The 23877-nt window shown below is 40.2% G+C and overlaps 1 protein-coding gene across 7 annotated transcripts in view; it reads left to right on the top strand.

The window, feature by feature from the left end:
* The window catches only part of APC (APC regulator of Wnt signaling pathway), a 194472-nt gene that overhangs the window by 109575 nt on the left and 61020 nt on the right, over nucleotides 1-23877 (top strand). For all 7 annotated transcript variants that reach the window (XM_074952956.1, XM_074952957.1, XM_074952955.1 and 4 more), the window contains one exon: nucleotides 11524-11637. In XM_074952956.1, the coding sequence (XP_074809057.1) occupies nucleotides 11524-11637 (114 nt within the window). The remainder of the gene's footprint in view (nucleotides 1-11523; nucleotides 11638-23877) is intronic.

Here is a 23877-nt window from a genome sequence, read left to right on the forward strand (position 1 = left end):
AATAAGTGGGATTATCATGCAATTTATATGGGATAAAAAACATCCTCATTTGTCACACAATACCCTAAAAACTTGGGCAACTGGAGACATTGGGTTGCCAGATTTATATCTATATTATCTAGAATTCCGAATGTGTCCTTTTGTAAGGTGGTTCTCTTCCAGTGGCTTTAAATACACGCGAGTCTGGTTTGAGATTCAAAAAAGTTTAGCTATGCTTTTTGCTTCCCTCTCTTCTTTTATATACATAGAGAGGCTACCCACACTCATAGGGAAAATTTTAATTTTTGCAACTTCATGGGGCATCTTGCAACATATTATGACAATTACATCATCCAGTCTTGCTAAATCTCTTCTTGTATCACTGTGGAAAAACCCACACCTAAGGATCAAGGCCAACCTCACACTTTCCATCCATGCAATTTGGATAGAAGAAGGATTAACAAAAATTAAAGATAAAATACAAGATGATAGATTGATCTCCTTCAATTACATGTGTAACAAATATCAGCTACTGCTGTTTCACAGTTCTTCTTTCAGTGGCTATGCTCAAGGATTCATGCAAGAATAGGGAACAATTCGTCTATTTCAATTCTCTCATCTCTAGAAGAACATATTAGGAAATAAGGAAACAAAAGTCACTTCGTAGGAATTACTTATAGGTGATTTAATGCTTTGCAGTACCCTCTTAATCTCAGTCTCAAAGAAAAATGGGGAAGAGTTTATCTTCACCATCTCAACAGAAATCTGGGAGGATATCTAGGTTAATGTGAAAGATACTTCAAGTTCTTTATCCTTGTGATGCTTCCAGAACAAGATATTAAAAAGGTACACTGGACTCCAGAACAATTGTTTAAGGCTAAATGGGCAATACACAGTGAATGTTGGAGATGCAAACAGCCACATGTCAAGTACACTATTCTGTATACCTGTCAGAAAATGCATGTGTTCTGGAATGCTATAGTTTGTGCTCTCTCAAAAACTTTGTCACTGTTTCCTTTTCCAAGCTTGTATATTTTAGGGGTGCTGGATGAGTTGGTATTACAAGTTAACATTAGGAAACAAATTGCAGTAACTGTGTTAATGGTCAATAGAGTTATTTTGAGAAAATGGAAATCTGCAGTTCCTCCCTCATATGCAGACTGGTTTAGTGAGCTATCTACAAATGCATTGATGTAAACAATGACTCTGCCTAATAGATAACTATTGTTTGAGTATGGTTTATTCAACCAATTTTGTACCCACCATACAGTAACTTCATCTAGAACACGTTTCCCTAGTTTTCTTATCTGGTTTCTTATTTATCATTATTCGTTGGCGATCTGGAATGTTTGTGCAGAGTACCCATGATTTTAGTTATCACATACACAGTGTACTATATTTAAGTAGGGTAGTTGAAGAAATATCTCATGCAGGTGCTAGCAGTCAAAATTCCATTGTTACCCATTAGACTGGGGTGGCCAACCTGAGAAGGAGCCAGAATTTACCAATGTACATTGCAAAAAGCTACAGTAATACGACAGTAGCTCCCCGCTCCCAGCGCCTCCTGCCCACCGGCAGCCCCACCAGTCAACACCTCCCCCTCCCTCCCTGCACCTCTTGATCAGCTGTTTTGTAGCATGCAGGAGGCTCTGGGGATGGGGGGGAAGCGGGAGGAGCGAGGGCATGGCAGGCTCAAGGGAAGGGGGTGGGAAGGGGTGGAGTGGGGGAAGGGCCTGTGACAGAACCAGGGGTTGAGCAGTGAGAACCCCCCAGCACATTGGAAAGTTGGCACCTATAGCTCCAGCCCTGGAGTCGGTGCCTATACAAGGAGCCGCATATTAACTTCTGAAGAGTCACGTATGGCTCCGGAGCCAGAGGTTGGCCACCCCTGCATTACACAGATTATCTCTTTGGGGCAAGCACCTAGCACAGAAGGTCTCTTGTAATGGAACTCAGATATATTTGAACTCCAACAAATTGCCTGCCATTGTACAAAACGTAGAAGATCTAGTGTCTGCTCCAGATTGTTAAACTGTATTGCAGACATTACAGTCCACGTATAGCACTGTATAAATGCAAGGAATATAACATTAAAACTAGGGCTGTCAAGCGATTAAAAAGATTAATTGTGCAATCTTTTTAATATAAATATTTTTGGATGTTTTATACATATTCAAATATATTAGTTTGTTATAACAGAGAATACAAAGTGTACAATGCTCACTTAATATTTATTTTTGATTACAAATAGAATCATAGAATATCAGGGTTGGAAGGGACCTCAGGAGGTCATCTAGTCCAACCCTCTGCTCAAAGCAGGACCAATCCCCAACTAAATCATCCCAGCCAGGGCTTTGTCAAGCCTGACCTTAAAAACTTCAAAGGAAGGAGATTCCACTACCTCCCTAGGTAACGCATTCCAGTGTTTCACCACCCTCCTAGTGAAAAAGTTTTTCCTAATATCCAACCTAAACCTCCCCACTGCAACTTGAGACCATTACGCCTCGTTCTGTCATCTGCTAACACTGAGAACAGTCTAAATCCATCCTCTTTGGAACCCCCTTTCAGATAGTTGAAAGCAGCTATCAAATCCCGCCTCATTCTTCTCTTCCGCAGACTAAACAATCCCAGTTCCCTCAACCTCTCCTCATAAGTCATGTGCTCCAGTCCACTAATCATTTTTGTTGCCCTCCGCTGGACTCTTTCCAATTTTTGCACATCCTTCTTGTAGTGTGGGTCCCAAAACTGGACACAGTACTCCAGATAAGGCCTCACCAATGTCAAATAGAGGGGAACGATCACGTCCCTTGATCTGCTGGCAATGCCCCTTCTTATACAGCCCAAAATGCTATTGGCCTTCTTAGCAACAATGGCACGCTGTTGACTCATATCCAGCTTCTCGTCCACTGTAACCCCTAGGTCCTTTTCTGCAGAACTGCTGCCGAGCCATTCGGTTCCTAGTCTGAAGCGGTGCATGGGATTCTTCCGTCCGAAGTGCAGGACTCTGCACTTGTCCTTGTTGAACCTCATCAGATTTCTTTTGGCCCAATCCTCCAATTTGTCTAGGGCCCTCTGTATCCTATCCCTACTCTCCAGCATATCTACCTCTCCTCCCAGTTTAGTGTCATCTGCAAACTTGCTGAGGGTGCAATCCACACCATCCTCCAGATCATTAATGAAGATATTGAACAAAACTGGTCCGAGGACCAACCCTTGGGGCACTCCACTTGATACCGGCTGCCAACTAGACATGGAGCCATTGATCACTACCCGTTGAGCCCGACAATCTAGCCAGCTTTCTATCCACCTTATAGTCCATTCATCCAGCCCATACTTCTTTAACTTGCTGGCAAGAATACTGTGGGAGACTGTGTCAAAAGCTTTGCTAAAGTCAAGGAACAACACGTCCACTGCTTTCCCCTCATCCACAGAGCCAGTTATCTCATCATAGAAGGCAATTAGATTAGTCAGGCATGACTTGCCCTTAGTGAATCCATGCTGACTGTTCCTGATCACTTTCCTCTCCTCTAAGTGCTTCAGAATTGATTCCTTGAGGACCTGCTCCATGATTTTTCCAGGGACTGAGGTGAGGCTGACTGGCCTGTAGTTCCCAGGATCCTGCTTCTTCCCTTTTTTAAAGATGGGCACTACATTAGCCTTTTTCCAGTCATCCGGGACCTCCCCCGATCGCCATGAGTTTTCAAAGATAATGGCCAATGGCTCTGCAGTCACATCCGCCAACTCCTTTAGCACTCTCAGATGCAGCGCATCCGGCCCCATGGACTTGTGCTCGTCCAGCTTTTCTAAATAGTCCAGAACCACTTCTTTCTTCACAGAGGGCTGGTCACCTCCTCCCCATGCTGTGCTGCCCAGTGCAGCATTCTGGAAGCTGACTTTGTTCGTGAAGACAGAGGCAAAAAAAGCATTGAGTACATTAGCTTTTTCCACATCCTCTGTCACTAGGTTGCCTCCCTCATTCAGTAAGGGGCCCACACTTTCCTTGACTTTCTTCTTGTTGCTAACATACTTGAAGAAACCCTTCTTGTTACTCTTAACATCTCTTGCTAGCTGCACCTCCAGGTGTGATTTGGCCTTCCTGATTTCACTCCTGCATGCCCGAGCAATATCTTTATACTCTTCCCTGGTCATTTGTCCAATCTTCCACTTCTTGTAAGCCTCTTTTTTGTGTTTAAGATCAGCAAGGATTTCACTGTTAAGCCAAGCTGGTCGCCTGCCATATTTACTGTTCTTTCTACACATCGGGATGGTTTGTTCCTGTAACCTCAATAAGGATTCTTTAAAATACAGCCAGCTCTCCTGGACTCCTTTCCCCCTCATGTTATTCTCCCAGAGGATGCTGCCCATCAGTTCCCTGAGGTTGTCAAAATCTGCTTTTCTGAAGTCCAGGGTCCGTATTCTGCTGCTCTCCTTTCTTCCCTGTGTCAGGATCCTGAACTCGACCATGTCATGGTCACTGTCTCCCAGGTTCCCATCCACTTTAGCTTCCCCTACTAATTCTTCCTGGTTTGTGAGCAGCAGGTCAAGAAGAGCTCTGCCTCTAGTTGGTTCCTCCAGCACTTGCACCAGGAAATTGTCCCCTACACTTTCCAAAAACTTCCTGGATTGTCTGTGCACCGCTGTATTGCTCTCCCAGCAGATATCAGGGTGGTTGAAGTCTGCCATGAGAACCAGGGCCTGCTATCTAGTAACTTCCGTTGGTTGCCGGAAGAAAGCCTCATCCACCTCATCCCCCTGATCCGGTGGTCTATAGCAGACTCCCACCACAACATCACCCTTGTTGCTCACGCTTCTAAACTTAATCCAGAGACACTCACGTTTTTCTGCAGTTTCATACCGGAGCTCTGAGCAGTCATACTGCTCTCTTACATACAATGCAACTCCCCCACCTTTTCTGCCTGTCCTTCCTGAACAGTTTATATTCATCCATGACAGTACTCCAGTCATGTGAGTTATCCCACCAAGTCTCTGTTATTCCAATCACATCATAATTCCTTGACTGTGCCAGGATTTCCAGTTCTCCCTGCTTGTTTCCCAGGCTTCTTGCATTTGTGTATAGGCACTTGAGATAACTTGCTGTTTGTCCTCCTTTCTTAGTATGAGGCAGGAGCCCTCCCCTTTTGCGTTCTCCTGCTCGTGCTTCCTCCCGGTATCCCACATCCCCACTTACCTCAGGGCTTTTGTCTCCTTCCCCCAGTCAACCTAGTTTAAAGCCCTCCTCACTAGGTTAGACAGCCTGCTTCGAAGATGCTCTTCCCTCTCTTCGTTAGGTGGAGCCTGTCTCTGCCTAGCACTCTTCCTTCTTGGAACACCATGCCATGGTCAAAGACTCCAAAGCCTTCTCTCTGACACCACCTGCGTAGCCATTCGTTGACTTCCACGATTCAGTGGTCTCTACCCAGGCCTTATTTGCACTGTAAGAAACAAAAGAAAATGTATTTTTCAATTCACCTAATACAAGTACTGTAGTGCAGTCTCTTTATCATGAAAGTTGAACTTACAAATGTAGAATTATGTACAAAAAAAAACTGCATTCAAAAATAAAACAATGTAAAACTTCAGAGCCTACAAATCCACTCAGTTCTACTTCTTATTCAGCCAATCGCTCAAACAAGCTTGTTACGTTAGTGGGAGATAATGCTGCCCACTTCTTTTTTACAATGTCACCTGAAAGTGAGAACAGGCATTCGCATGGCATTGTTGTAGCCGGCATTGCAATATTTTTATGTGCCAGAGATGCTTAAAAGTCATATGCCTCTTCATGCTTCGACCACCATTCCAGAGGACACGTGTCCATGCTGATGACGGGTTCTGCTCGATAACTATCCAAACAGTGCAGACTGACACATGTTCATTTTCATCATCTGAGTCAGATGGCACCAGCAGAAGGTTGATTTTGATGGTTTGGGTTCCGTAGGTACCGCATTGGAGTGTTGCTCTTTTGACTTCTGAAAGCATGTTCCACATCTCGTTCCTCTCAGATTTTGGAGGGCACTTCAGATTCTTAAACCTTGGGTCAAGTCCTGTTGCTATCTTTAGAAATCTCACATTGCTATCTTCTTTGCGTTTTGTGAAATCTGCAGCAAAAGTGTTCTTAAAATGAAGAACATGTGCTGAGTCGTTGCCTGAGACTACTATGAAATCTATGGCAGAATGTGGGTAAAACAGAGCTGGAGACATACAATTCTCCCCCAAAGAGTTCAGTCACAAATTTAATTAATACATTCTTTTTTTAACAAGTGTCATCAGCATGGAAGCATGTCTTCTGGAATGATGGCCAAAGCATGAAGGGGCATACAAATGTTTAGCATATCTGGTATGAAAATAGCTTGCAATGCCAGCTACAAAAGTCCCATGCAAACGCCTGTTCTCACTTTCAGGTGACATTGTAAACAGGAAGAGGGCAGCATTGTCTCCCGTAAATGTAAACATACTTGTTTGTCTTAGCAATTGGCTGAATGAGAAATAGGACTGAGTGAACTTGTAGGCTCTAAAGTTTTACATTATTTTGTTTTTGAGTGCAGTTATGTAACAAAAAATCTACATTTATAAGTTGCACTTTCACGATAAAGAGATTGCACTAAAGTACTTATGAGATTAATTGAAAAATACTGTTTCTTTTGTTTATCATTTTTATAGTGCAAATATTTGTAATAAAAATAATATAAAGTGAGAAGTATACACTTTGTATTCTGTGTTGTAATTGAAATCAATATATTTGAAAATGTACAATAACATCCAAAAATATGTAATAAATTTCAATTGGTATTCTATTTAACAATGCAATTAAAACTGCAGTTAATTTTTTGAGTTAATCACATGAGTTAACTGTGATTAATTGACAGCCCTAATTATATACATTTACATGTATGATATATTTGTGTAGGGTTGAAAACCTCTGTGTAGTCTGATTATTTTTTTTAATGAAGCTTCATGTATAGTGAAGTTTGTTCTGTGGAAAAAGTATTTCTTCCCTTCAGGCAAGTAAATAAAATATATGGCACATGTCAATAAATAATATTGTATTAAAAGATTAGAAAAGTAAATTTTAAATTTGGCTCTAAAATTATCATTTAAAACTATATGAATGCCCTAGGGAAAAGAATTCCAACACATTCCAATATCCTGGAGTTAGGATAAATCTGAGATACACTGAAGAAACAGAATTGAAGAGAGGCCAAAGTGTATGTGCAACGTATGAGATGGAATGTAAACCTAAATTTGGCAAATATAAAGTTTTGAGATACATCTCAAGTAAGTACAGGTTGTTGTTTTTTAGTTTTTTATAATGTGTAAATAGGCAAATCATATACCAAATTTCTGTCCAGTGCCATATTTTTAAAAAGCTATATGTTAAAATGCTAAAATCAGGAGCCTAGGACATATCTGTCCACAGAAATACTCAGTGAAGGTAGTTTGTGGGATAGGGAACTTCTCCAGGATCTCCTTAATAATGTGGTATGGGGTGGTTATCCCATCAAGAAGCAAGGTTTGTTTCTATCTTCCACCATGCTTAATGCTTCAGGGTTCCACCCAGAACCCAGAGGTCCTGAGGGATCCACCAAAGGGCTGGGGCCCTTGATGCTGACTGTAGGTTATCCCTAGTTCAACACTCAGTACCCTGATTTACTCTAATCCTGGACATGCAAAACTTCCCTTGCATACCCCATTATCCCTCTTCAAGGATTTATTTTCCCTAGTAGAAGGGGATGTGTCAAGGCTGAATCCCCAATCTGGCACTTCAAGTGCAGAAGGTGGAGGCCCAAAAGGATTTTAAAAATTAATACTTGCCACTCCAGGCTTGTATTACACTCCCAAGGTTACAGCTTTTCTCTGACCTTGGCTTAGTAAACGCTGCCACCACCCAAATGCAAAAAAAGCTCTTGAACCCAGGAAGGAGCACTTGGGAATTCCTCCCTGTGGGGTACCCTCAAGCCCTTTCAGCCCCCTTTGGGGAAGAGCTGAGAAAGAAACAAAGGAAATTAGCTGTTGCCACCAGCTAATTAAACAACATATGCACAAACCTCTTAGGACACCAAAAATCCAATTCTGTTCTTAAAAAAGGTACATTTTATTAAAAACAAAAGGGAAGAAAATGCATCTGGAACTTAGGCTTTTGCTAGATTTTAAAGGAACAATTCCAAAAATTAAGCACCCAAAATAGCTTTCTTGGGGGTTCAGCTTAAAGGTTACAAGCAAAACAAAAGCATCTGGAGTCAGTACACAGGAGGTCCACAAGCCAAAATAAAGAAATAAACCTGATTGTGTCTATTTAAACATTCCCTGTCCAATGATTTTTTCTAGGTATGGAAGATGAATTTTCATACCTGGTTCAAGTCTTACACAGCATTCCTGCTTATAGCATTGCTGCTCCGTATCTCCTTCTCTGGAGAACAACAGACAAAGTGGAAGGTTTTTTTCCATTTTAAAAAGTTCTAGCCTTCCCATTGGCTCTTTTTTGGTTGGGTGCCCACTCCTTTTCTTTTACCTGTGGGCTTGGTAACCCTTTACAGGTAAAGCAAGCAGAGAACAGCCACCAAGAGGTACTTTATAGCTAACTGGCTGGCTGGGCGTTCATAAAAGGGACCTACCGCCACCCCCTTTCATTCATTACATGATGCATCCTAGAATACTCAAGGAGCTGACTGAGGAGATAGCTGAGCCATTAGCGATTATCTTTGAAAAGTCATGGAAGACAGGAGAGATTCCAGAAGACTGGAAAAGGGCAAATATAGTGCCAATCTATAAAAAGGGAAATAAGGACATCCCAGAGAATTACAGACCTGTCATCTTAACTTCTGTACCCGGAAAGATAATGGAGCGAATAATTAAGCAATCAATTTGCAAACATCTAGAAGATAAGGTGATAAGTAACAATCATCACGGATGTGTCAAAAACAAATAGTGTCAAACCAACCTGACAGCTTTCTTTCAGGATAACAAGCCTTGTGGATAAGGGGGAAGCGGTAGACGTGGTGTATCTTGACTTTTTAGTAAAGTTTTTGATAATGTCTCGCATGACCTTCTCATAAACAAACTAGGGAAATACAACCTAGATGGAGCTACTATAAGATGGGTGCAAAGCTGGTTGGAAAACTGTTCCCAGAGAGTAATCATCCGTGGTTCACAGTCATACTGGAAATGCATAACGAGTGGGGTCCTGCAGGGATCAGTTCTGGGTCCGGTTCTGTTCAATATCTTCATCAGTGATTTAGATAATGGCATACAGCGTACACTTATAAAGTTTGTGGATGATAGCAAGATGGGAGGGGTTGCAAGTGCTTTGGAGGATGGGATTAAAATTCAAAATGATCTGGACAAACTGGAGAAATGGTCTGAAGTAAATACAATGAAATTCAATAAGGACAAATGCAAAATACTCCATTTAGAAAGGAACAATCAGTTGTACACATACAAAATGGGAAATGACTGACTAGGAAGGAGTACTGCAGAAAGGGATCTGGAGGTCATAGTGGACCACAAGCTAAATATGAGTCAACAGTGTAATGCTGTTGCAAAAAAAAGTGAACATCCTTCTCAGATGTATTAGGAGGAGTGTTGTAAGCAAGACACGAGAAGTAATTCTTCCGCTCTACTCAGTGCTGATTAGGCCTCAACTGGAGTATTGTGTCCAGTTCTGGGCACCACATTTTAGGAAGGATGTGGACAAATTGTCCAGAGAAGAGCGACAGAAATGATTAAAGGTCTAGAAAACATGACCTATGAGGGAAGATTGAAAAAATTGGGTTTGTTTAGTCTGGAAAGGAGAAGACTGAGAGGGGACATGATAACTTAACTGTTTTCAAGTATGTAAAAGAGGAGGAAGAAAAGCAATGGGCTTAAATTGCAGCAAGATAGGTTTAGGTTAGACATTCAGAAAAACTTCCTGTCAGGGTGAAAGAAATTGCCTAGGGAGGTTGTGGAATCTCCATCATTGGAGATTTTAAAGACCAGGTTAGACAAACATCTGTCAGGAGTGGTCTAGATAATACTTAGTCCTGCCATGAGTGTAAGGGACTGGACTAGATGACATCTTGAGGTCCCTTCCAGTTCTATGATTCTATGATTAAATTGATTTTTCTTGCAGGCTTTTATTTTTTGTCTATTAATTTTCAAAAGAACAGTACTTTTAAGTCTACATGAAGATGTTTAAAACTAGACTTGCTTGATGCCGTAGACAATATGCTGTGTGGGACCACCTGTAGCCTTATTAATGGATTGGTGATTGACTGACTAGTCCATAACCAATATTAATCAATCTTTTAGAGCACAGTGGTCAATAAATGTTCAGTCACCTGAGAGCGACTGCATTAGGAATATTGGTATCATTATCATTAGAATAAGAGTCCCTAGAAGCACATGAGAAACCATTGCAATTTATCAACAAATCCACTAAGCAGATAAACAATCCCGCAACCATTGAAATACAATAACAGACAGAGAGATTGTGTAAAGAGTTGAGCCCTATGACTGGCATTACTCACATCTCGCAGGTCCTGCTGGGGGACCGTGGAGTGGCCGTCATTATCTTCCTCCTCCTGTGGTTGTCATCCTGGCTCTCCCCCGTGGCACCCCTCCCCCCCACTCCCCCTCCCCTGGCACAGAGGATGGGAAACACCTTTTTATCCTGAGTTATGCGTATGCCTGCTAAGGTTCATGCATATGCCTAAGGGTTCCAACTCGTTTTCTCTTATCCATACTTCCACACCCCACTAATTTAGGGATGCCCCATTTCTTATTGGCTGTCTCCTTAGTTTCCCTCATTCTCATTAACATCTCTGTCAGAAAGTTACCATAGCAACTAGAGGTTATTACAGAATCCCCCAAAATGTTACTGTTTGGCATCTTGTGGTATTAACTGGCACATTGCAGCATATTTTCAGGTCTGTTGCTTCATAGTTCCAGAACATCAGCACGTACCCCATCTTTTACTGTAATATTACCCTTTACTAGTACAAGGTTACTTTAGTCTTGCCAAACTGTTTCATGCCTACGGCCTTGTGCGGCTAAGCTGATTATATCACAGGCCTCTAGGCCTCATGTTACAACATTAATTAATACTTATATTTCACCTCTAGACCCCAAATCTACTTAATATGTTTTATTCTTGGGGTATGAGCTTGATAATCTACTGCATCTAACAATACTGTAGTAAAAGTACCTGTATTAGCAGTGGTTGATTAATATGTACATAGAGATTTTTTTTTTCATACTTAGAAAGCTTGCAGAATAAATAAGTCTTCTAGTGGTATGCTGATTTACATATTTTGGTGTCTGAATCCTCCTTGCATGTTGTGGTGTGGTCTTTTGTTTAGACAGCTTACGTGATTTACAGGAAAAAAGCTAGCCATTGGATATTAGTATGTATCCTTGTTGATAACCAATAAAATTTTATTTTAGGCCCAGTGTTCAGTTTTTGTCTAAATTTATGAAGTACCAGTATGAAATTAATTGTTCTGCATTTGTTCAGGATAGTTTTTATCCAGAATTGCTTGCTAAAATGTCTTTTCTGTGTTTGGATTCCAGTTCTCCTTGCAAACAGACATGACAAGAAGGCAGTTAGAATATGAAGCGAGGCAAATCAGAGCTGCCATGGAAGAACAATTAGGTACTTGTCAGGACATGGAGAAGCGGGCACAGGTAATGTAATTTTTTTTTTAAACTATGTTTTACTTTTTAAAGTTAAACTGAATAGAATGGGTTATCCTTTTGATTTTCTTAAATTATTGGTGATTGTGTCTTTGAACGTTTATGAACATAGCAGTGTCTTAGAGTTTTTCCACGTAAAGAACTTTTTAAATATTAAAAATGGGTATCAAAACATGTATTGTACAAAATCCCTGCTCTCTACAGTAAATGAACAAATATCCCTCTACTGGATTAGTAGAAGACTTAGGAGCAGTTTTGAGAATTTCTGAGATAGAAAATCCCTCCAAAACGGGAGTATTTTTAAATATTGGTTAATGAGTATTATAACTGTAATTTTAAATAACATGTGTCTGAAACTGCATTTTTTTCTATTCTGCTATACTGTCTTCTTTTAGTTTGCATTATTGAGTTTAAAATAAAATCCCACTGCTTTTGTTAAACTTTGTCACCAAAGTACATGTATAAAGGGCTAATCATTAAGTCCAGATGAGCCAACAAAAATATACTCATACTCATATTCCCATAAATCCCTGTTTGCTCCAGCAAAGGGTGGTTTTGCCTTCATGAATGCATGCATAATTTTGCAAGCAGACCATTTCACCCATATTTGAAAACAGAACCCAAAATGGAGCTGTGTGGCACGAGAAATGGAAATTATCAATTGCTGACTGCTGATGCAGACTACTGTCACTGTGTCAATGTTGGATAACCTTGATAATTCATTACCACCAGTTCCAAAGCATTTAAGTAAATAACTCAGCAGAATTGCATGCTTTCTTGTGACTGAAAGTTTTATCAAAATGAATTAATCAAAGTAATATACTATTCAATCTTCATTTTCTTCATTGAACTCTCACTTTATACAAAATAAATATGAAGTAATTTTAGTTAGTCAAGTGTCTAATTATTTTTAAGAAGATTTTTCATAATGAAACAGGTAAACAAACTAGTGGGACTTTCCCGGTATCCCTGGTTTATGTAAAATTCATTTTTGGCAGCATAATCTGTAGTTTCTCATTTTAAGACTCACTCTTTCAGGTGTGTAGATTAAGGCTGCAGGAGAAAGCAATGTTGAACCGCCAGCAGAAGTGTTAAATGTAGTCCTTTATTATGAACACTTTGGTATGGTGAAGTAAGATGAGTGGGAACTGTAGCCTGGATGCCCAGCTTTTATGGGCACTCAAAAGAGCCGCTTCTGTTGTTTGAAGTAGGAGTAACAGATATATTTAAAATGGCACACCATATCTGGTCACTGGTTTTAACCTTTAAACCTGCCTCTCTCTTCTCTCCCTCCACTCCCCAACTGTAGCTTTATTACTTTGAAAGGATGTTATCTCTAAGTAGCTACCTCCTTATATGTTCTGTTTTCTGCTAGGAATTAACATAGATAGATCTTTGTTCATGAGACCCTTTAAAAATGTTCACTGTCCTGTTGATTGTAATCAAAGCACCATCCCTATATTTCTACAAAATTCAGAAAAAGAAGGGAAGATATGTGTGTGTGCAAGAAAACTATAACTTTCTTCTGAACATGACCTCTAGCTCATCCTGGATTTTTCATATCAAGGGTAGAAATTATGATATTAAAAATGGATAAAAGTTAACTGGCTTTCAGATAACTAGGAGTAAACTGACATGTTGATAGTGAACTCTATGTAGACTAGTTCATCATAGTGTTCAAGTAATTTAAACTAGGCTATTCAAACTTGCAAATGCAATGAACTCATACATTCTGCAGCTTTCATTCTGCTCCATGGTTTTCTAAGCTTTTAATGTCTTCTGTCAGAATGTATATCTGACGCTAAACATTTCACATGTATAACGTAAGCTTGTGGAAAAAGAAACAATTTAGCCATATAAAAATGTGAAAACAATTAAAAGAGCCACATTAGAAAGGAGGTTAGCCATTTAAATAGTTGTTAAGGAAGTTATAATAAACTGACTTGGTCCACTTCCTAGAGTTCATAACTTCATGTGGAGATTAGAATTGACAAAAAGAGAAAACAGATTTAACCTGTTAACAATGTGAAATTTAACTTGACCCTTTGAACAATTCTGTAATAGTGCTGCTGTTAATAGAGAGAGGTCAAAACTAGAACCATGGATTTTAACTCTTTAAGATTTTGGAGAGATTAAAAGTTAAAAATTTTAATCCTGTCCTTACAAATTTTGTTTCTACTTGAATTAAAAATGAGAAGGCTCTTATTTGTCCTGAACATATAATCATAGAAATGTAACCCTGGAAAGGACTTTGAGAGGTGATCTAGTCCAGTGTTTTCAAACGTTTTTTTCCTCGCAACCTAGTTGAAGAAAATTGTGGATGCCCGCCACCCAACGTAACTCTAGATAAAAGATATAATTTTCATAAAATCGTAATAATGCAGTACATTCCAGCTTTAACCCACTTTACGTAACTAGCAGTAGACAAAGTCATTACTTTTAAACAAAACACTATAAAGGCGATCAGGTTAAGTTTCACTTACTTAATGTGACTGGTGGGTCTGTGTGTTCCTCATGATCTCGTTCCAGTCAGGATTGCAGGATGAAAGGGCTACCAGCATATCAGGTCCACTGTTCAGTCAGTTTCTTTCTTTAGTTTTTAATCTTGTCAAAGTTTAAAATCCAGCTTCACACATGTGGGTTGTTGTGAAAGGTAGCAACAAGAGCACACTTACTTTACTTAGCTGTGGATATTCTTTGGAAACACTGATCCAAAATGACGACAGGTTTATTGACTTGTGCCGTGTTTTCAGAGTGTTATCACAGGTGAGATGCAGCAGCTCATTCTCTTGCTCAGACGTGAGATTTAGCTCCATTATTGCCTCACGGTTTTTGAAAGAAAAAGGATCTTTCACCAGAGTTTTTCATTCAAATATTCAAACTCCTTTATTGGGAAATTGTGACTAAAACTGTCAGAGCTGCAAGATGTAACTGTATGATAGTTTTCATTTCATTCACTTTTTCCTCACTGGTGGTGTTCTCCTCAATGTGTTGTAACAGTGTTGGGAACATGTAGTAGCTGGGCCGATTATTTTTCAGACGTGCTTGCCACAGTGCCAATGACTTTTGAATTACTTATATCTCTTCACAATGTTGAAACAAATCATTGCATCTTCCTTGTAACTTCAAGTTTAGTTCATTTAAAATCGAGAAAATGTCAGCAAGGTATTAACCGACTGTCATCATCAAACAAAGTTGCCAAGTTACTGTTTCCCCACCCAAAAAAATAAATATTGTTCCTGGGTTTTTACACCCTGGTAAGTACTGTGCCCCATGACAGCCACTTATTTCAGTGTGAAACAGTAAATGCATGTGTTCTGTTCCCATGTCTGAGCGTAGCACTTCAGAAAGCCTGCTGTTAAGTGAGCACCCTTTAATGTTTACGATTTTGACTACTTCCTTCAGTACTGCCATAAGATCAGCAGGAATACCCCTGGATGCCAAAGATTCGCGGTGAATGAAACAGTGATTCCAAACAATGTCATTGCCAGCTGCATCACAGATTTTTTTCACAACTCCACTTTTCTTTCCGGTCATATTTGCTGCATCCTAGGTGGAGGCGCTCAAGTGGCTCCATGCGGCTCTTGCCCACAGGCACCACCCCTCCTCACCCAGCTCCCATTGGCTTGTTCCTGGCCAGTGTGAAGCCTGTGTTCAGGGTGGGGGCAGCGCGCGGAGCCCTGTGGCCCCCCTGCCTAGAAGCCGGACCCACTGCTTCCAGGGCTCAGTATGGTGTCGGAACAGTTAGGACTAGCCTGCCTTAGCTGGGCAGCACCACTGACGGGACTTTTAACATCCTGGTCAGCAGTGCTGATCAGAGCCACTAGGGTCTCTGGGTGCTGAGCAAGGCAACCCAGTGCCTTACATGCCACGACCCAGTACTGGGTCACGACCCGCCCATTGAAAACCACTGATCTAGTCCAGCCTCTTGCACTGAGACAAGAAAGACATGTGGAAAGAAAGATGATGCAAGGGATATAGTTTAATTAGGCCACAACCTTATTACTTAACTCATCTGGGAGCTAACCAGCAATAATTTGTAAAATGAAGGTCATGATTCCTTCCTTAATCACTTTCCTCTAGTGGAAGGCTGCTCCCGCTCCTCCTCCCAACATGGTCCCAGCCGATTGCTGGGAGCCCACTGCCCTCTCCTTCTGTGAGGGTTAAGGGACTGGGGAAAAGGGGGCTGTGTCTCAGCTGTACCAGACATTAGGAGCCCTAATCCTTTCCCCAGCTTCTTTAGGGCTTGTTTCCCCTAAGTCCACTTCCAATTCTGATTTATCAGTGAACCAGACTGTCAAACACTTGCATTGGATAGGAGCCACTATTTTACCTGAGCCCCACCAACTCATGTGATTTCCCCCCCCCCACCCCCCAAAGTCTGTGGGGGGGACCTTAAAGGGATATACTACTACCCTTTTTTCGCCCCAGTCAAGATAAAGGAATCCTGCCTTAAGGTTGTGGAGTTTACATTTTCTAGATTCAGATGTGTCTGAAATTTTGTAAGCATAACTGTTCTTGTGAGATTTTGGCTCAGAGTATCAGAAATCTTGTGAAAACAGGTGGCTTTACAAAATTTCCTATATTTTTGGCCCCAAACTCTTAAACTGTTCAGGATTTCAGCACTGTCAAATCTGTTCACAAATCTTAACCTAAATCTAATCTAGATTAGAGCTTCAGTCTAGTATTTATAGATATTGCTTCATTCTAGCATTTATAGATACTACATCTTTAGATGTCTGAAATATTCTTACATCTAACTTATTTTTCCTAACCTTATTAAGTGTTTTAAATCAGATATTATAGTTTTATTTTAGCTTTACAAAAGTGATGATAAATTCACCTGTAATCACACTCATTAGTAAAATTATAATTAATTATAATAAAGTATATTAGGATTTGTACACTGTATTTTGCATAGGAAGACTCTTTATCCGCAAGTCTTTTGTTAATAATCGAGATGATTGAGAACATAAGAACGGCCATAGTGGGTCAGACCAAAGGTCCATCTAGCCCAGTGGCCAGTGCCAGTTGCCCCAGAAAGAATGAACAGAACAGGTAATCATCAAGTAATCCATCCCTGGTCGCCCATTCCCAGCTTCTGGCAAAGAGAGGCTAGGGACACCATCCCTGCCCGTCCTGGCTGATAGCCATTGATGGACCTATCCTCCATGAACTTATCTAGTTCTTTTTTGAACCCTGTTATAGTTTTCGCGTTCATAACATCCCTGGCAAAGAGTTCCATAGGTTGACTGTGCATTGTTTGAAAACTTAGAAGTATTATTTTTTAAATGAATTTGATAGAAATTAGGGCTGTCAATAGCAGTTAAATCATGCGATTAACTAAAAAAATTAACTGCAATTAAAAATTAATCACACTGTTAATAGAATTGGATACCAATTGAAATTTATTAAATATTTTTGGATTTTTTTCTTCATTTTCAAATATGTTATTTAGATTACAACACAGAATACAAAGCGTACAGTGCTCAATTTATATTATTTTTCATTAGAAATATTTGCTCTGTAAAAAAGATAAACAAAAGCAATAATATTTTCAGTTCATCTCATACAAGTACTTCAGTGAAATCTCTTCATCATGAAAGTGCAACTTACAAATGTAGATTTTCTTTTTGTTACATAACTGCACTCAAAAAAACAATGTAAAACTTTAGAGCCTACAAGTCCACTCAGTCCTCCTCCTTCAGCCAATTGCTAAGAGAAACAAGTTTGTTTACATTTACGGGAGATAATGCCGCCCACTTCTTAATTACAATGTCACCTGAAAGTGAGAACAGGCATTCGTATAGCACTGTTGTAACTGGTGTTGCAAGATATTTACTTGCCAGATGTGCTAAAGATTCATATGCCTCTTCATGCTTCGGCCATTGTTGCAGAGGACATGCTTTCATGCTGATGACGCTCGTTTAAAAAAAAATGTGTTAATCAAATTAATGACTGAACTCCTTGGGGAGAATTGTACATCTCCTGCTCTGTTTTACCCCCATTCTACCATATATTTCATGTTATAGCAGTCTTAAATGATGACCCAGTACGTGTTGTTAGTTTTAAGGACACTTTCACTGCAAATTTGACGAAGTACAAAGAAGATACCAATGTGAAATTTCTAAAGATAGCTATAGCACTGGACCCAAGGTTTAAGAATCTGAAGTGTCTTCCAAAATCTGATCAGGACGGGGTGTGGAGCATGCTTTCAGAAAAGTTAAATGAGCAAAACACTGATGCAGAAACTACAGAACCCAAACCACCAAAAAAGAAAATTAACCTTCTGCTGTTGGCATCTGACTCAGATTATGAAAATGAACATGCGTCGGTCCACACTGCTTTGGATCGTTAGCAAGCAGAACCTGTCGTCAGCATGGATGCAGGTCCTCTGGAATGGTGGTTGAAGCATGAAAGGACATATGAATCTTTAGTGCATGTGTGGCATGTAAATATCTTGCGACGCTGGCCACAGCAATACCATGCAAGTGCCTGTTCTCACTTTCAGGTGACATTGTAAACAAGAAGCAGGCAGCATGATCTTCTGCAAATGTAAACAAACTTGTTTGTCTGAGCGATTGGCTGAACAAGATGTAGGACTGATTGGACTTGCAGGCTCTAAAGTTTTACATTGTTTTATTTTTGAATGCAGGTTTTATTGTACATAATTCTACATTTGTAAATTCAACTTTCATGACAGAGAGATTGCACTAAAGTACTTTATGAGATGAATTGAAAAATACTGTTTCTTTTATCATTTTTATAGTGCACATATTTGTAATAAAAAATAATATGAAGTGAGCAGTGTACACTTTGTATTCTGTGTTGTAATTAAAATCAATATATTTGAAAATGTAGCAAACATCCAAAAAATTAAATAAATGGTATTCTGTTATTATTTAACAGCATGATTAAATGTGATTGATTTTTTTTAATTGCTTGACAGCCAAAATAGAATATATTGCGGAGAAACCAAAGGAAAAAAATGGAAATTTCATGTAAAGGATATAAAGTTAAAAGAGCATTCCTATATTCAAACAGATTAAGGGAACACTTGACGATTAATTAAAAATCATGCTCAAAGTATCAGTAATACCCAAGTGAAGTGGTTATCAGTATAAAATTAGACATTATCTATTATATCAGTAATACTGCCCATTGTGTTAGTATTTCTCATATTTGGTTTGAGACTCAGTCTTCCATCATATTAAAGCGAAGGTAGGTGAGCTAATATCTTTTATTGGACCAACTTCTCTTGGTGGAAGATACAAACTTTGGGCTTCACAGAGCTCTTCATGTCTGAGGAAAGTAATCAGTGTCTAAGCTAAATACAAGGTGGGACAGATAGCTATGCATAAAGGGCTCACACATGCTGTAGGAGACCACTTAAAATAAAATGGGCAATTAAGGGTTAGGAGGAAGAGGAGTGTATTACCAATTGTTGTCATCAGTCTTAAAACCAATGTCTTTGAGTTCCTGGTTTTAGTGTCTAGCAGAGTTCTGAATTTAAGTTCCCATGTTTGCCTTTGAAAGTGTGATGCAGGTTACCTTTGAGGACTAGGACTGAGAGGTCAGATATGGAGTGATTGCTTTGTGAAAATTTCTTCACTCATGGGTGACATGATATTTTTGTCTTTTATCATTTTTCTCTGAGAGTTTGTTTGAGAGTGCAAAAAGAAAAGGAGTACTTGTGGCACCTTAGAGACTAGCCAATTTATTTGAGCATCAGCTTTCGTGAGCCACAGCTCACTTCATCGGATGAAGTGAGCTGTGGCTCACGAAAGCTGATGCTCAAATAAATTGGTTAGTCTCTAAGGTGCCACAAGTACTCCTTTTCTTTTTGCAAATACAGACTAACACGGCTGTTACTCTGAAACCTGTCAATTTGAGAGTGTAGTGATTGTCTGGTTTCACCCATATAGTTGTTGGGGCATTTAATGCTCTGGATGAGGTACGCCACTTGTGATAGGCATGTCTAGGACCCATGAACCTTGAAAGGTGTGTTATTGTGTAGTATTGATTGTCATAGCAGTGGAGATACGTCTGTAGGTTTTGCATCTGTTCTAACTGGGTCTAGTGTTGCTTTAAGTTGGTGTGCCTGATCTGTGGGGAGCTTGCTTCTAATGATTAGCTTGGTGAGGTTGGGGGGGTTGTTTGAAGGCCAAAAGAGGGAAGATGATTTCTTTCAGTATAGGGTCTCCATCAAGTATGGGTTGTAATTGTTTGATGGTACCCCAAATGTGTTCCAATGTGGGGTGGTTGGTGAAAATTAGGGGTGTTTGGTCAGGGGTTTTTTTTTTTTCTGTGTTGAAGCAGGTTGTCCTGGGCTATTTGGATGGGCCATTCTATGATGCGATCTACTTCTCTGGTGGAGTGTTCTTGTTTGCTGAAGGTGGTTTTAAGTTTGATAAGGTATGTATCCCAGACTTTCACCTTGGAGCAAATTCTGTAGTATTTGAGTACCTGGCTGCACATAACAGATTTCTTGGTGTGTCTGGGTTAATTACTGGATCTATTTAAGTGTGGTGATCCAGGGTTTTCTTGGATATAGCCCTTCTATAACATTCCATTGTTGAAGCTGATCGTGGCATCCAGGAAGTTGATGCTAGTGTGGGAGTATTCTAGAGAGTTTGATGGGTGGTTGGTGGTTGTTGAAGTTGTGGTGGAAATGTAAGACAGCATTTAGGTCATCTCTCCAGAGGATGAAAATATCATCAATGTGTCTCAGGTATATCATTAGTTCCATAGTACATTTTTCCAGAAATTCTTCTTGAGGTAGCCCATGAAGAGGTTTGCATATTGGGGAGCCATCTCCTAGTACCGAGAGCTGTTCCCATGGCTTTGACAAAGAGTTTGTTGCTGAATGTAAAATTGTGATGGGTGAGGATGAAATGGTTGAATTTGGTGATGTGTTTAGGGTGGATTTCCTAGTGTTGTATGTTATCTTGTAGGTATTTGAGGCAGGCAGCGATACTGTCATGATGAAGGATGTTGGTGTATAGGAAGGTGACATCCATGGTGGCAAGAATGATCTTCTGGGGGAAGTTGTTAATGCTGCAAAGTTTCTGGAGGAAGTAGCAATTGATGTAAAGATACAGTGTGTAGTTTTGTCCATTGGGGGGGTGTCCAGTCAACTGATTCTTTTTTCCTCATGATCATCAGTGGGAATGTGGTTATTGTGGGGTGGTGTCATCATTGTTGTGAAATAATTCCTCAATGTGGAGTCTGCAGAAGAATTCTTCTAGTTTTCCACTTGTTAGTATGGTATCAGGTTCTGTGGTGGGGCAGAAGTTCAGTCCTTTGGAGAGTGAAGATACTTCAGTTCTTTTTGGGGTGATCTTTATTGATTGATTAGGTTGGAGTGTCGTATCGTGTCTCTGTGGTGGGTCCTGGTCTCTTGGTTTTTCTCAGAGGTGGTCTGTTAGTTGTGGAGTTACTGTAGTTGGTTCCATGTTTTGTTTTTATATTGGATGGCTGTCATTGAGTTATTTGATAGTTGTTTTGGGTTTCCTCCAAGATCTCCAGGTAGGTTTCCTGATTTTATTTTTTTTTTCTTCCAGTGTGTTGGAGCATGTGTTGGTCTCTTTTTTGAGAAGGTCCCTTTTGGAGTATCTAAGGTGCAGAAGATAATTCCTTAGTTTTTCTGAGGTCCTTCTGCAGAGCTGTTCAGCATGTTTGGAGTTATATGTAGTAGTCAAAGGATTATAGATGGTGAGTCCTCCTGGGAATGATATTTTATTTCTTGCATCTAATCGGAAAGTAGATGTTGCTGTTCAGTGTGGCTTACTTTATGTTGTGACATATTTCTATTTTAATACTTACAAGAGTTTTGTTTAATTTTATCCCAAATTTCTCATACGATTTCCAGTGACATAAACACTGCCTGGACATTTTTTGTCTTCTCCTTATCTTTATAATCTAAATCACTTCAACATATTCTTACTCAGATCCTGATAAATATCCTGCAATATTTTACAGTTCAGCATGGACACAGATGAAAAAGTATAATTTTCCTATGCTTTGTTCAGTGATTCTTTCTGTGTTAGACTAAACTATTTCAGATTTGGACCAGTGTGTGAACGAAACAGGATTCCAGACTTCTTTATTATTAGTAACAGTAAACATAAGTATTTATTTTATGGTAGCACTTAAAAGCCACGATTTGGATTTAGGGGCCCAATTGTGGCAGACACTGTATGTACATATTGTTACAGGGTCAGGCCAGATGGCTACAGGAGAGTGATAGAAGGTAGATACATTAGCCATAGATTAAGCAGGTCCCCTTTCCCTGAGTAAGATAATGGGCTGTTCCAGAACAATCAGGAAGTTGCTGGAACCAATTATGGCAGGCAGGCTAATTAGGATACCTGGAACCAATTAAGAAGCTACTGGAATCAATTAGGATAGGCAGGCTAATCAGGGCACCTGGTTAAAAAAGGACCTCACTTCAGTTAGTGAGGCATGTGCGAGGAGCTGGGAGCGAGAAGGCATACTGCTGGAGGACTGAGGAGTACCAGCATTATCAGACATCAGAAGGAAGGTCATGTGGTGAGGATAAAGGAGGAGTTGGGAGGAGGCCATGGGGAAGTAGCCCAGGCAGTTGTAGCTGTCACACAGCTGTTACAAGAAACACTGTAGACAGCTGTGATCCACAGGGCCCTGGGCTGGAACCCAGAGTAGAGGGAGGGCCTGGGTTCCTCCCATCCCCCCAACTCCCTATTGGATACAGGAGGAGTTGACCTGGACTGTGAGTCCCACCAGAGGGGAAGGTTCCTGGCCTGTCCCTCGACCCACTAGGTGGGCCAGCAGAGACCGCGGGAATTGTTCTCCTTCCTTTTTCCCATGCTGACCAGTGATGAGGTTAGCTGAGTGGACAGCAAGTTTGAGCCACTAGCAAAAGTGGCCAAACTGAGGGCTGCCGTGAATCTCCGAGGTGAGCAAATCTGCCAATAAGTGTAGGACCCACTAAGGCAGAGGAGGAACTTTGTCACAATATATAAGACATAGGTGCTGATTCCATGGATGCTCTGGGGCTGGAGCACCCACAGGGAAAAAAATGGTGGGTGCTGAGCACCCACCAGCAGCCCTTCCCCCGCCCCCCGATCAGCTCCTCCTCCTCCATCCTAGCGCCTCTCGCCCACCACGATCAGCTGTTCCGCAGCATACAGGAGGTGCTGGGTGTGGGGAGTGAGGGTAGGGTGTCCTCGGGGGAGGTGGTGGGAAGAGGCGGGGCGGGGGTTGCGCACCCCCAGCACCTCTGAGATAAGAGACCATATCTGGCACAGAATAGGAAATGTATTAAGATTTTAAACAATGTTTCTTCCCCATGAATTCCTCCTTTTCTTGATATATTATTTTTTCCATTTCTTATCATGCTGTTTTTAGATACAGTAGAACCTCAGAGTTACGAACACCACAGGACTGGAGGTTGTTCGTAACTCTGAACAAAAGGTTGTTCTCAAAAGTTTACAACTGAACATTGATTTAATACAGCTTTGAAACTTTACAACGCAGAAGAAAAATACTGCTTTCCCTTTATTTTTTTAAGTGGTTTACATTTAACACAGGACTGTACTGCTTTTTTTAAATCTCTGCTGCTGCCTGATTGCATATTTCCAGTTCCAAAGAGGTATATGGTTGACTGGTCAGTTCATAACTCTGGTGTTCATAACTCTGCGGTTCTACTATAACGCTTTTCTACTCATACTTTCAAGCACTAAAGAGGAAAGGATGGTCTGGTATTTAAATGACTGCACCAAGAGTAACATGATATGGGTTTAATTCCTGGTTCTGTCACAGTTTTCCTGTGTTGAATTTGTACAAATCATTTAATTTTTCCATTTCTCCATCTGTAAAATGGAGATATTTCCCTATTGCACAAGGTACTGTAGAGATAAATTTTTTAATGTTTGTGAGGTACACAAATACTACTGTGATGAAAGCCATATAAGTACCTAGTTAAATATTTCCATTACATCTGCTAGATTATTTATTTTGCCAGTTTTGTTGCATCTGTTTGTGGCAAAAATTGCCTCAAATCCTGAGAAGTCTGAATTTTTTTTCTTTTATGGACCCATTTTCTCCCATTGATTTCTCCCATTGATTTTCAGTCAGACATAGAATCATAGTAGAAATAGAATAACCTCTTTGGGTTATCCATTCCATCACTCTACCAATGCAAGATTGTTCCCGACAATACATTTTTTTGAATGTTTTTAGTATAATTAA

Source organism: Natator depressus, chromosome 5 (genome assembly GCF_965152275.1).
Source record: "Natator depressus isolate rNatDep1 chromosome 5, rNatDep2.hap1, whole genome shotgun sequence".
Lineage (NCBI taxonomy): Eukaryota > Metazoa > Chordata > Testudines > Cheloniidae > Natator > Natator depressus.